The sequence below is a fragment of the Terrapene carolina genome, unplaced genomic scaffold (assembly GCF_002925995.2).
Source record: "Terrapene carolina triunguis isolate 2854851 unplaced genomic scaffold, T_m_triunguis-2.0 Scaffold58, whole genome shotgun sequence".
Classification (NCBI taxonomy): Eukaryota; Metazoa; Chordata; order Testudines; family Emydidae; genus Terrapene; species Terrapene triunguis.
The window spans coordinates 87,174,028-87,188,434 of record NW_020664409.1 but is presented as its reverse complement, the minus strand read 5'-3'; the positions used below and the strand labels follow the sequence as shown (position 1 = coordinate 87,188,434).

At 39.2% G+C, this 14,407-nt stretch overlaps 1 protein-coding gene across 1 annotated transcript in view; it reads left to right on the top strand.

Annotated features, from left to right (window-relative positions):
• The window catches only part of CSMD3 (CUB and Sushi multiple domains 3), a 1,099,171-nt gene that overhangs the window by 233,053 nt on the left and 851,711 nt on the right, over positions 1 to 14,407 (top strand). Inside the window, exon 4 of the mRNA XM_026659890.1 lies at positions 10,905 to 11,099. Within this exon, the coding sequence (XP_026515675.1) occupies positions 10,905 to 11,099 (195 nt within the window). The remainder of the gene's footprint in view (positions 1 to 10,904; positions 11,100 to 14,407) is intronic.

Sequence of the window (14,407 nt, the reverse complement as noted above, 5' to 3'; positions counted from 1 at the left end):
GGTTGTCTGGCTAGCCAAATGAAGGGAACTGCTTTCTGACTTGGTGGGGGAGAGATGAAACTGCTGCAAATGGGTCAGCGTGGGCACTGACTCATTCCCTGGGAATGAAGCATTTAAAAGGGGCAGCCCTGTGTCTCAGCCTTCCCTTTTACACGGAGCAGGCTGAGGCCGCACCAACCCTCCCTCTCCTTTAGGTGGTAAAATATCAGGTTTGGTCAAGACTTGCTGTGAGCATTATGCTAACAGCCACTTTGTTGAGTGGGGCTGGGAAGGAATTTTTCCCTTGCCACCATATTGGTTTGGGTGCAGTTGGGGGGTTTTCGCCTTCCCCACAGCGGATTCAGGAAGGGCTCTGTTCATGTATGGCATGATGGGTGGTAGGCTATATGTCGTAACTCATTATGTAAGTGTGGGGCAGATGTCCAGTGCAGGTACGCCATAGGAAAGATATACAGTGACCGGATAAATGGCTTGGAAAAGGACTTAAAAAGAGGTGTTCATTAAAGGAATGAATTTGGGGAGGGGGAGGACTCCTATGTTTGTTATCGCAGGGAGCCAACCCCCCATTATTATAGCCCATCTTAACCCTCCTATGGGGGTGTGGTGGTAAGGTCCCAGTAATGGATTTGCTGGAGGGACCTGGATAGAAGAAGAGGGGGAGCTGGTGGAAGCCCCCCCTGTAATTATGGAATCATAGAATATCAGGGTTGGAAGGGACCTCAGGAGGTCATCTAGTCCAACCCCCTGCTCAAAGGGGGACCAATTCCCAATTTTTGCCCCAGATCCCTAAATGGCCCTCTCAAGGATTGAACTCACAACCCTGGGTTTAGCAGGCCAATGCTCAAACCACTGAGTTATCCCTCCCCCCATAAACAGGGGATTACCTGCACTGTACACTTTTATCTGCCGGGTAGTCCCATCTAATAATAAAGTTGTGGCCTGATCAGGACCGGCTCCAGGCACCAGCTTACCAAGCAGGTGCTTGGGGCGGCCACACCAGAGAGGGGCGGCACGTCTGGCTCTTCAGCGGCAATTCGGCAGTGGGTCCCTCACTCCCGCTCGGAGCGAAGGACCTCCTGCCGAAGTGCCGCAGATCGCGATCGCGGCTTTTTTGTTTGTTTGTTTTTTGTTTTGCAAGGGGTGGGGGGGTGGCTGCTTGGGGCGACAAAAACCCTGGAGCCGGCCCTGGGCCTGATTAAACCCATGCAAAATGTCTCCTGTCCTTCTTTCGGTATAGCCAGACGAATCTTCAATTATCTAAAATCATTGCATGTCCCTCACTGAATTCAGATAAGCTAGGTTCCACTATTCATATCATAGATTCAGGAGATAGTAGAGCACGTGTTTCCAAATATAAAAAAGCATACACTATAGAAGAAGTAGCTTCGATTTCATTTATGAGCAGAGGGCCAGCACCACAGCTATATACCTCTTAAATCCCACTTAAACTCTAATGGGGATTACATGATACATTGATTTTAGGCTAACCTCTGCCCAGGGGAGAATTACACCCTTATGTTGTAAAGCTCCAACACTTTCATAGAAAACAGTGAGATGAAAAAACTTGTGGTTACTGGCATATCTAGCTTCCTCTTTTAGCTCAGAATTTGCATATCCTATATCACCACAACAAGTAACTTCTTAAATTTGGAATATACATTATTTATTTCTGGGTATGCAACCATATATCAGCTTTAGTGACTGTCTTAAAGAACAGACTCTATGGAACATAAAATATTTATCTACATATGTATGTGTGGTTTAGAAGGTTTGCTTTCAGAGTTGATCATGCTTTTTCAGTGCATCGTGCCTAATAAAGAAGAGAAAGATTAATTAAATTCAAGTAAATAAATTATTACATCTGCTGGATGCAATTCGAATTTACAGTATGTTCAAAGTCCCTGTTCAAGCATCTTTAACTAACTGGTTGATTAATTAATTATCTGTGCTTGAGACTCAATACCGTATGTCGAGTGAAAAGTTGTAATTTGTACCAGTTTGTTTAGTCTTTTTAGTTCTTACTAAATGGGAGGTTTTTTTAACAATAAACAATGGATTTTATTGCCAGATCCCATAAAGATTTACATTTGTATTGTGTAAATTAGACCAAATTGAATTTAGTGATTCTTAAAGGTTTCTTCCCAGTTCTATGATATGGCAACTAATATAATTGTTTTGATTATTAATATTTGAATAATCTAGAGAGCCACCAGGCAATGGATGTAATAGGGTATATTTTTCTTGTAAATAAAAAAAACTGGAACATGATAAATTAGCTTGGGTATAATGAATTTCAAACAGGTGTGATTTTATAAAATAGTTTTACAAGTGTTATTGTCAGTGAGATTTGACATTCAACGTGTCACAACTTGTATTTGTTTTGTGTGTGTATTTAAATAACCAGATTGTGGAATATTGCTTTGAATGGGGATTTTACTGGTTGCCACAGTTGTTTCAAGACCCTCAACAACAAAGGGTCATGAAGGGCTAGGTTGCCTTAATGTAGTAACAGGTAATCCAATACAAGGAAATATCCCGTTTTAGGGGAGAGGGGAAATTTTTTAATACAGTTTCATCCCCTGATTTTAGATATGCTGCATGATAACACCTAAGTACAGTACTATGATGTGGGTGTGAAATACCTTAGATATGTAGCTTTTAACATAATTGTCAAAATCCAGTAGTATTCTGACCTTTTCATGGCTTCCTCTTAATTTCTGGATACAAATGATGTTGTGGATTTTAATCTATTACTGCATAAAGCTTTATATGATTTGGGACAAGATTAGTTTTGAATGCATCCCTCTTTTTAAAAGTTGAGGTCGAGGCAGTACTTAAATTGATCAGAAAAAGGGAGGAGGGGATCCGTCATAACCCCAGCCAAGTAAAATTTGCACTTGATACACACAATTCACAATTTATTTTATACATATGTCACATAATTGCATGCAGTCTTAGCTCATTAAGCTGTTTATACGTATTTATTGTTGTGCTAAAATGAGCCAGCATGTCTCATACAAATTATTGAAACAAAATACATCCTGTGAGTTTGGGGGATAGGACATCTGGGGTGTTCAATGAGTTTCAGTGTGGTTGGGGTCTCTCTGGAGATATGGGGCTGGAGGTACAGTGAGATCCATTGGGGTTGTGGTCTCCCTGGAGATAGGGGGTTTCAAGATGCAGTGAGATTCACTAGGATTGGAGTCCCTGAGGATAGGGGGCTGGTGGTTCAGTGAGATTTGGTGGGTTTCGGACCTCCTTCTGGGATTTGAGGGCTGAGGGGTGCAGAGATTCAATGGGGTTGGGGGTCTCTCTGGGATTTTGGGGTCTCTGGAGATAGAGGGCTGGGGTGCAGTGAAATTAAGTTTGACTGAGGATTTTCGCTGAGTATAGGAAGTGAGATTCAGTGGGATTGGGGTCTCTCTGGGGTTCAGGGTCTCTGGTGATTTGGGGTCTCTCTGGGGATATGAGGCTGGGGGTGCAGTCACTGTCATTGAGAATTGGGGTCTATCTGGAAAAAGGTGTAAGGGGTGAAAAGGGTTGGGGGGGTTTCCCTTGGGAGTTAAGAATGAAATTACAATAGATTGGGGGTGTCTCTTGGGGGGATTAAGAGGGCAGTGACAATGGGGTAAAGGTATTTCTTGAAGTTGGGGTGAAGTGACGGTTGGGGGGCTGTGGTTCTCTTGGGAGGGGTGCAAAGAGACCTTAGGGCCCATTTCAGGGGTGCAGCCTCTGCTGTCCCATCCCCTTTCCTCCTCACTTCTACCCTGGCTCTGAGCGTGTCACTAGAAAGTGCTGGGTGGCTGGTTGCATGCCCCCTGTGGCTTCTTTTGGCCACTCCCAGGCTTCTAGACTGCACCTGGCCAGGTCCCTCCAGAGCTGCTACATCAACTGCTCCCCAAGCTCCACTTTGCTCCCCCCCAGGATGGGCTGACAGGCCAATGCATGGGTGGTGCCGGTCCATAGGGGAGTAGAGTGGTGCCTTGGGAGCTGTATGTGGTAGCAGCACTGGTAGAAGCAATATGTCCCTCAGCAATTGCCTTTGAGCTTAAAAAAACTCCCATGTCTGTAACTCCTCCTCACACATACATACACACTTTAAACACTGGATCAAGGTGGCTGAGATAGAGGGGTTTCAAAGGCAGACAACAGTGATCAAGGCCATAAAAAAATCTCTTATGGAGACAGATTGAAAAGTTTGGCCTTGTTTCCATTAGAATGGAGAAAAATACGGGAGGACATGATAAAAGTATGGAAAATAATGAAAGGTATAAAGAAGATAGATCAGGAGTGTCACAATGTTCGGGGTAACTGCATCTTTAACTCCTGTTCCATGCTCTTCTCTGTGCTCTGGTCTCTAGCATTCACCTCTCTCTGGACGGGGACCCAAGTCCCTCTTCTTTCTGACCAGGGACGTTTTAGGCTGCAGTCCACTTGCACTTCACTGTGATTATTCTAAGCAGATCTGACAAACGGCCAGCCCTTACTCTTTAGTTTCTCTCCAAGGACAATGTCAATGATAGAACAGTGACCCAAACTGTTCTTTCAAAGCAGAGCATATTTATTTAAAGACAAAAGCCTACAGAGAAAACATATAAAACAATAAAAGATCCAGACACATACTAAACATATGAGAAGTGACCCATCAGCCCTATAAGGACCTGGCAGATTAAAGCCCTTCCAACCCCTAAACAGGGTTGGGTCCTCCCTTGGACTAAAGAGCAGTCCATTTGTTGAAACTCTCTCAGTTCAAGCTTGCCCTTTGTATTCCTAGTCCTTTCTTTATGTCTTGCCTCTACTCTGGTACTGTCTTGAACCAGGATATGCAAGCCGTCCCAAGGGTGGTACTTCTCTGGAGCTGTTACAGTCTTGGCCATTTGGCCTAATCATTCCCAATTATTTTTAGTTCCAGGAGGTGCTGTGGTAACCTTCCTCTCATGGACTAGAATACAATTCCCTTTTGCATGCAGTTGCAATATCTATCAACAGGAGCTTCTGTTCTCCCTCTCTCATAACACAAGAACAAGGGGACATTCCATGAAATTAAAATATGGCAATTTAAAAACTGGTAAAAGGAAATACTTTCCCCCACTACATGTAATTCGAATGTGGACAATTGGGGTGTCATTAAGCCAAGAACTTAGCAAGTTTCAAAACAGGACTGGAAACTTATATGGAGAAAAGTATTCAGAACTGTAATAATTAGCTCACAAACATTTGGTCAGGGATATTAAATTCGGGTTTCAGGTTTTAAAACAATGTCTATAAGGGATTAGAAGCAGGGGTGCTGGAACAATTTGTATAGTGGGGTGCTGAGAGCCATTGAACCAAACCATAAACCCTGTATATGATGGAAACCACTTCAAGCCAGGGGGTGCGGCAGCACCCCTAGCACCCATAGTCCCAGCACCTATGATCAAGAGCAATATGGGAAGCAGATCTGTTTACGGAAGGCAGATTGGTTTACTACAGGATTCTTGCACCTTCCTCTGAAGCATTTAGTGCTGGCTACAGTCAGAGACAGGAAAATGGACTAGGTGGACCTCAGGTGTTTTCCTGTATGGCATTTTCTATGTTCCTATCAAATGAGGAACTCAAACCAACAGTCCCTGGATTTAAATGTAGCACTGCATTGCCATTGAGACACCCTCAGCTCTGCAATTTGCTTCTCTGATTGTCTGAAACAGCTATGTTTGTTGATCATCCTTCTTAGGGTTTTACCAGGGGAAGGAGTTGGGTGGGTTGGTGGCTAATTACATCCACCCAGAGGTTTGGTATTAGGCACATATTATAAATATTAAAATAAATGCTGCCTACAGAAAAAGACGAGACTAATGCACTTCCCAAATGAATTACCCTTAAATTGAAATGCATTTTTATTTGTTCCAAATAAAAAAAACTCAAAGAAGTGACAGATTTATTAGCAATTTCACAATTGCATTATTATCCAATGTTAGTACAAAATTGTTTGAAGTGGAGGGGGAAGGAAACTTGATTTATCATTAGCCATTTTCTCAGTATTAAAAATGAAATGGAGAAGGCCAGGTAATTTTGTAGTAGTGCCATGTAATAATGCAACTGGAAAACTGACTACTTACGGGAAAGAGAATTTTTTTTTTAAATTAAGTCATTAAAATATAATAATAGTTTGTGAGAGCACATTCTATTCTGATAGCAATACTAGGTGAATGGTATTCAGGATGAAGGGCGTCATTATAAGCAGTGATTATTGTGGGTATAGCTCTAATATTTCATTTTTCTTTTTAAAGGGTAAGGGCTTCCCTATGCCTTGCCCTTACTCTATTATTTGCAGATCCTTTCAGACAGTTGTGCTGAGGGTGCTACCATACCCTCTGGCTTGAAGTAGTAATAACAAACACCAAATACATGATTTCCATGGTTTCCATCATCAGCACCCCCTCTATAAAAATTGTTCCAGCACCCTTGCTTTCAGGGAGCATAATTATCCAGATTTCCAAAAGTGTTCAGTTTGTTGGGTAAATCCAACTGAACACAGTATGTACAGTGACCCTAATGTCCAGGAGACCTGTATATGGTTGCAAATTAATTAAAATAACACCCAAAGGAAGTATTAGAATCATAGGATGAGATTCCCTACCCTGCTCTGACCTCTTTACATCACAAAAAAATGGCTGCAATGAGAAAAAAAGGGGCCTAAAACCCCAGTTCCAGCTGTGAGAGGATTCCCCCAGAGAAGGAATTGCAGAAGACAACTGTTAGGCTGTCTTCTGAGGACACTTTCACGAACCTTGACAACAAGACAGAGGATAGAAGAGTCTTGTTAGGGTGGGGCCATAGCATTGTGGAGATTGTGAACGGCAATGTGGCCCATAGGATAGCACCTGGAGGCTCCCATAACTCAGACAGGCCCCTGGGCTGTTACACAAGGGGCTTCAGAGCTGGCCAGGCTCAGGAGGGCACAAAGAAGCCTCCTTAGCCCCCTTGCTGCCTGGTTGTGAGTTGTGTGGTGTAGCATAGGATCTCACCCATAATATTTAGAGATGGAAAAGAGCCATTATGTCGTCCAGCACACCACCTTGCCAATGCAGGATTGTTCCCTTACAGTAAATCATATTACGTCACCGTATTTTTAAAAGTCTAGTAGGATGACATATCCACAATTCCATAATCTATTAGCTCTTACTGTCAATATATTTCCTGCTTATATGCAGCTTACACTCTCCTTTTCTTAATTGAATCCAATGACTCGTTATACTTCTCTGCTCCATACTTAATCATTCCTCTCCATCCTTGGTGTTAACAACACTCTACTCCTATATGCAGACTCTTGTCTTGTTCCCTTGTATATATTGCTTAGGCAGGTTACATGCATTTAGATCTTTTCATCTTTGTCCTTAAATCAATTACTCTAGGTCTCTGATCACTTTTGTTGATCTTCTCTGAACTCCCCACTAATCTGTAAATAATTTTCTGATCATATAGTGCTGAGAATATAACTCAATATTACAGATTTACTGGATGGCAGTTGCTACAACTGCTTGTTTTTTTCCACTTTTTGGGGGTCGGGGCAAGGTGATGCTGGTTATGGATAAGGTTCTTTGGTTTGAGTTGTTTATTATAGTGAAAATAGTATGAGTCAGATTTTCAACTGGTGTAATTTTGCATAGTTTCATTGGAGTCAATAGAGTGATGTTGATTTTACGCTTGCTGAGTTTCTGGCTCATAACATTAGCTTTTTATCCAGTTCTCTTGTTCCTCCCCCTTTCACCAGAAATGTTCCAAAATAATTGACAATGAATTAATGTATTCATGAATTCCCACACTACTTCCCACCATACTGAAATGAATATCATTCAGACCTGCTGATTGATGCATTATCATTTTTCCACGTGTTTTCATACCAATTTTTTATTAACAATAATAGTGTCAATATGTTCATTTCTTCACAATTGCCCATCATTCTGTTCCATATTCTTCTCATTAAAGACAGGTTGTAAAAGCAGTTCAACGGGTTAACCATTCCTGAGACATTTGTTTTATATTTCTCTCCTTTATTAGCAGTCCTTCTTTCTCGCTGGTATTTCTTATTTTTCTTTCTATATTTGCAAAACTCCTTCTTATTCCTCTTATTCCGTTTAGTTTTCATCATTTCATGCTACTCTTCTGCTGCCTTAATCTTTATCCTAGTAGTCATTAAGTGATTCTGTGTATTATTATTTGGTTCCCCTCCCTTGTTCATTTCCAGTGCAAGTCACTTTTTATCATGAGTTTTTTGAGCAATCTCTGTGGAAAACACATTGCCTGCTGCCTGCTTTTTTATCTCTTGAGGAATTGTAGTCTGTTGTATTTTAATTATTGTCTTTTTTTTATGATGCACTATGTTTTCATGCTCATGGATTGTAAATATATAATTCCAGCACACAGTATTCACTCCTTTTTATTAATACTTCCACATTTGCTTCCTTCAAATCTAATGTGCTTATATACCTGTGTATTATTGCTCACTATGTTGAATTCAGGTAGTTCATAGTCACTAACATATCAAATTTCCGTACTGAACCTTCCTTTGTAATCTGTTTTTCCATATTGGAAAGAAGTAGTTGCCGGATGACTGCTCTAGCTGGAGCTCAAGGAATGTCTAATATTTATGATCATTTGTATATTTATGATGCCATAACATTTTGTGTGTATAGATATATTACCAAAGCGCTTTGTTATGCTCACAGCAAACAAACAGAGACATTTGATAAAACCAAAAAATACTCTTGCTGGAAGGAACACTACTTTATTCCTTAGAATTCAATATGGTAACATACAATCACTCCAAAACAGAAGGAGACAAAGCAGGCTGCTTTCTAAAACAGAGAGGCACAACTCAACCTTACTCAAGGCTGTCAGTCCACTGACTGATTGCGGCTAGGCCCAGCTTACATGCTTCCCTACAGAGCACTTAGTGTGGAAACCGGACAAGTAAAAATCCCCGTTCTTAAAGTGATAGTTGAAAGCATGAAAGAGGGTCAATTTATGAATTTGCCAGGGTGCAATTTTTTTTTATGTTTTTTTTTTTAAATTCAGATTTTTAAATCTGAAATCAAACTAACTTGGTTTGACATTTGAATAAGTGTTAATAGTGTAACCCCTGTTTTTTAAGTCCTGGGAGTATTAGCTTACTAGTTTTAACATTGGGTTCTTATCAGGTCAGCTTTTAACTTGAACAGTATTTTTCTTATAGGGACACTTGCTTATTCTTAACCAACCAACAATGTATTAATTCACCCAGCACCACATTAGTATACAATCTACAGTTCACCACTCAGGTGTAGACACAACCAATGTTCTAGGTGTGAACACACACAGTACAGTCTTGTAAGTAATTGTCACAGACTAAAGTTGAGGTTCATCAGTTATATCAAGGAGCAAAGGAACAATGCAAATTACCAAGACTTCTTATTACATTTACTTGTGATCATAAATTCTTAATTTCTGACATATATATGACATCTCGAAGGATGCGCTTGTCTTTAAGGCACTGAGTATGGTTACTACCCTTTGATTGGATTGGTCCAAAAAAGAAAAGTTTAGCATATTAAAAGCAATTGCTTGAAGTTATTGTTTTCAATCCATTTTAGGCTACTCTGCTTGGACTTATCATGGAATTAAGTTATAAAATATGGTTATTTAATGCCAAGTGGATGCTCAGATTTTTAGCTCTTAGTTTCTCTGCTGCTTCCACTGGTATTCAGTAGAGAACACTGGTGTATAACAAATTTATGTAATCCTTTTCTCATCAGAGGCTTTTTAAGTTTGATTCATTTCAAGGATTGTTTCATTAATATTTCATTAATAGCACCCACTCTTAATTGGGATCCCCGCTTTTAAGCAATTTATCTTAATGTTTCAGTTATACTCTGTTTTATATCTTCCAACATGCCTTCGTCATTGTGTCAGATAATTTCTATTACTTCTAAAGTCAACAACTATTTACAATGAAAACCAACAAAATCCCTTATAATCTTCTAATTTTGAAGGACATACTCCAGATATTCTTTGATCGTACATAAGCATTTCACATTATTTATAGAATGATGTAGCTCTGACTCACAAGGCAAGCAAATGTGCAGCTCCTAATTTGGGGTGAAAGACAGATTATGCATGGTATATTTGATTTACAAGGAAACCAATGTATAGTTTATAATTTGGGGTGAAAACACGTGTCTTGGATTTCTTGGGGTAACTGTTTACCCAATTTGATCTTCCATCTTACAGCCAATCATATCTAATTTGCTTAATTTGAAGCTTCCCCACCCATCTTTTAATCCACTCAATGTGCAATGAGCCACTTTGCATAGGAAGTCAATATGTTACTCTTACTTGGTAACTTAGATTTCTTTTTAGATAAGTTGGGAGGGAGAAAGAGGTTTTATCCATATGGAAATTATGAAAGATTCTTGTCTAGGTGATTAACAGTACTCTCATTTGGCCATTTTAGTTTCTATTCTTGGGGAGAGGAACTCCCAACTTTGGCTGATCTGTAGGTCCTTAGAGAAAGTGTCTCACATGATATGAACCAATTTGTTATTTTCTTTATTTCTTAGGTGGATCCTATTTTGGGATAAACAGAGGTTGATAGCTTTTCTAATTTTTGAGGGCCAGAAGGAATCAGTAGTTATTAATCATCCAAGGCATATCTGTGCTATATATCCCTTACATAGCTTGAAATTCCTACACCGTTCTCAATATACCACACACTCAAAGGGCCAAATCAGCACAGGGGAATTATTGTGTTAAGTTGTACCAACACACATGAAGACACATCCCTGCCCCTAAATGGTCACAATTTACTTTTACAAATTGTTAACACAGTATAGACAGTGATTTATATAAATATGATAATAAATAAATACATATTTTTTCCCTTACAGAGTTACAGAGTAGTTCTTGTGGCAATCCAGGAGTTCCACCAAAGGGTATCTTGTCTGGTACGAAATTTGATGTTGGTGATAAAATCCGCTACAGCTGTGTAACTGGATACATTTTGGATGGCCACCCTCAGCTTACCTGCATAGCTAACTCAGTGAACACAGCATCATGGGATTTCCCAGTTCCTATCTGCAGAGGTAAGGAATGCTATGATAATCTTTCTTTAAGTATTTAATGTACATTTATGAGTTGAAGCAACTTACTTTTTCTCTAAAATAAATTTAATAATTTATTTATCAGCTTTACTGTATGCACCTCCTAATTGTTCTGCCAATCCTGTTTTTAAAACCTAGTTCTCCCCCCTTTTACAATAGATGAAAATGATAGAATTCTGAACTAGATACTTAGTGTTAGATTATGAATATGACTGATGTGGCCACACAGGGAAATAACCAAAAGAATTTAGGAGTGGGGTGGGGCTCTAAACATTGCTATTTCCCTCTGTGGGTATGAGATGGGAAGTCGGACAGCATTGCTGAGCATGAGGAGGAAGTAAACCACACCCTACAAAAGGATTCAGTAATTTACTTTCCTCTTGAAGTAAGGGGAAGATGGAAGAAATTATGACCATGACCATATACTTATGCACGGTGAATGCTGAACATTACATGGGTGGTTAGTTATAAAGTTTCAGTCTAGTTTCTATTATACAAATTCCACTTCACATTTGGAAAACTGTCACCAATTGCAAAGTACAGTTAGGAGAATAATTTTCCAAAATATTTCGATATTGGAATAAATTATGTCATAACTACAACAAATAATGTACCATCATATGACAGGACTGCACATTTCCTGAAGAAACTATTGACCTTTTTATTTATTTATTTTCATTGGTACATTATACTTACACTGACTGAGAATCATCATTTCTTCAGATCTGCTTCATGGAACATTTGGTCACAGTCTTTTGAAGATATCTGTGCTTCAAGGGTCCAATGCTGCACCTAATAAAGTTAATGGGAGTCTTACCATTAACTTCAGTGGGAGCAATTTATCACACCAGTTATCAACTAGCTACATCTACTAAATGAAGTTCAAAGGCAGAAAACGGAAAAAAAAAAATTTCTGTCAGCTTACGTCTGTTAATTTTACTCATACAAATGGATCCATTGCTGACAGAAGTGAAGCAAGCCTTTGTTCTTAGCTATTTTGTTTCAGCATGAGAAATACTTTATGTAGATTTCAATCTGAGGGACATATGCTGAAGGTCTCATACTACCACCAGTTAACATCATTGGAGCTCCTAAAAATACAGATAACTTTCTAGCACAAAGTGTATTGCATCCATCTCAGAGTAATACTATATTAGACCTCATTCTGGTGGATAAAGATAAATTGATCACAGGCCTAAGAATATATGGCTTCCCAGGTGCAGGGAATTATGACTTAATTTAATTTATGTGCAAACAGAATATAAAGGCAGTCAGTAATTTATTGCTTTAAAAAGGCCCATTCCTAAAGCTGAAAACAATCAAGAGAAAAATTGAGTAGGAAGAAAAAAGCCAAAGTCATGCCAAAATTTCACAGGGTAAATGGGATGACCCAGGTAAACTATAAACTGGTTAGTTTAACACCAGTCCCAGACTAATCATGGAACAGGTGATATGGGACACAGTCATTAAAGAACAAATAGTAATAATTGATATAATTCCAATTAAAATGGTTTTATGGAAAATAGGTGTTGTGAGACAAATTTGATATTGTTTTATGATGAGATCACAACTTAAGTTGATAAAGGTAACTTTGGTGACATAATATACTCCGACTTCTTTAAGGCATTTGATTCAGTCTCTTTGACATTCTGATAAATAAATTGACACTATATAAAATAATGGAGCTGATATTAAATGGATTAAAAACTGGTATCTGATAGGTCACAAAAAGTATTTGTGAATGGGGAATTGTCATCCAATTGAGTGTTTCTAGTGGGGTCCTGATCTCGGCCCAAAGCTATTAAATATCTTTATCAGTGATCTAGAAATAATAAAAAAAACATACTGGTAAAATTTGCGCATGACATAAAAGCTGATGGAGTGATAAATAGTGATGAGGAGAGGTCACTTTTATGGGCCAACATGGACCACTTGGGAGGTGGTCTCATTTGTAGATCTGGTTAGAACATTTTTGCTGAAGCTGAAATGTTTCATGGAAACATATCGGTTTCCACAAAACTTTCATCAGGAAGGTTTTTAATACAGTGAGATAATCTGTACCTAAATGGTTGGGATGCTGGCCTGGGATGTGAAGATCCACATTCAAGCCCCTGGTTTATCTGATTTGGCATGATCTGTGATGAAAAATTCCTCCGAGTCAGGCAGAGCAGGGATTTGAACCTGGAGTTTTTACATCCCAGGCCAATACCCAAACTAGCAGCCCCTATGCATGCCTTAATAAAATTCTGTTTTAATTTAAATGTTCAAAAAATGCTTTTTTTGTTCAACAAATTTTGAAACTTCAAAAGTTGCTGCAAAATGCAGTTGTCATCCTCTAGGCAGCTATACTTATTTGAACAAAATGTGTTTTAACAAATGCCAGGACAAACATCTAGAAAAAAGTAATGTAGGTCACACTAACACAATTGGGGCTCTATTCTGGAATGCGGTGACACTAAAAACGGTTTAGGGGTTATAGCAGATAATCAGTTGATCATGAGATCCCCGTGCAACACTGTCACTAAAACCACAAATATAATCCTCAAATGTGTAAGCAGGAGAATATCAAGTAGGAAAAAGGTGATGGTAGTACCTCTATATATACCATTGGTGAGACTACTGGAATTCTGTGTCCAATACTGGTGTCCCAACTTCAAAAAAAAAAATTCAGGCTAGAAAAAGTGCTCACATTTTTAATAGTGAAGATAATTAACCACTGAAACAACTTAACATGGGGTGTGATGGATTCTCTGTCACTGTAAGTCTTTAAATCAAGACTGTATGTCTCTCTAAAAGATATCCTATAGCTCAAATAGAAGTCATGGGCTTAATGCAGAGATTATTGGGTGAGGTTCTTTGGCCTGGATTGTGCAAGAGGTCAGACTAGGTGATCACAATGGTTCCTTCTTGTCTTAAAATATATGAATCTGTGTTCCATATGACAAATACCTAGGCTTATATTTGTCAGACTTTGGTACTTCTCTTTTAACAGGTTCCTCACCACTTTGTAAAATGCTTTAATTACCCAGTATATAACTTTGCGGGAATTTGCTAAGAGTGATTACCCTCTAATGAGCTTCCCGTTGCTTTCCCTCCATTTCTGGTGGAGACTTTCCTTGATTAAATCCTCATCCTTAGGGAGTTTCACTGATAAGTGTCTTATCACTCTCTACCAATGGCCTTTACATTAAGAAGAGCAGCCTTGTTAGTCTGTATCCGCAAAAAGAACAGGAGTACTTGTGGCACCTTAGAGACTAACAAATTTATTAGAGCATAAGCTTTCGTGGGCT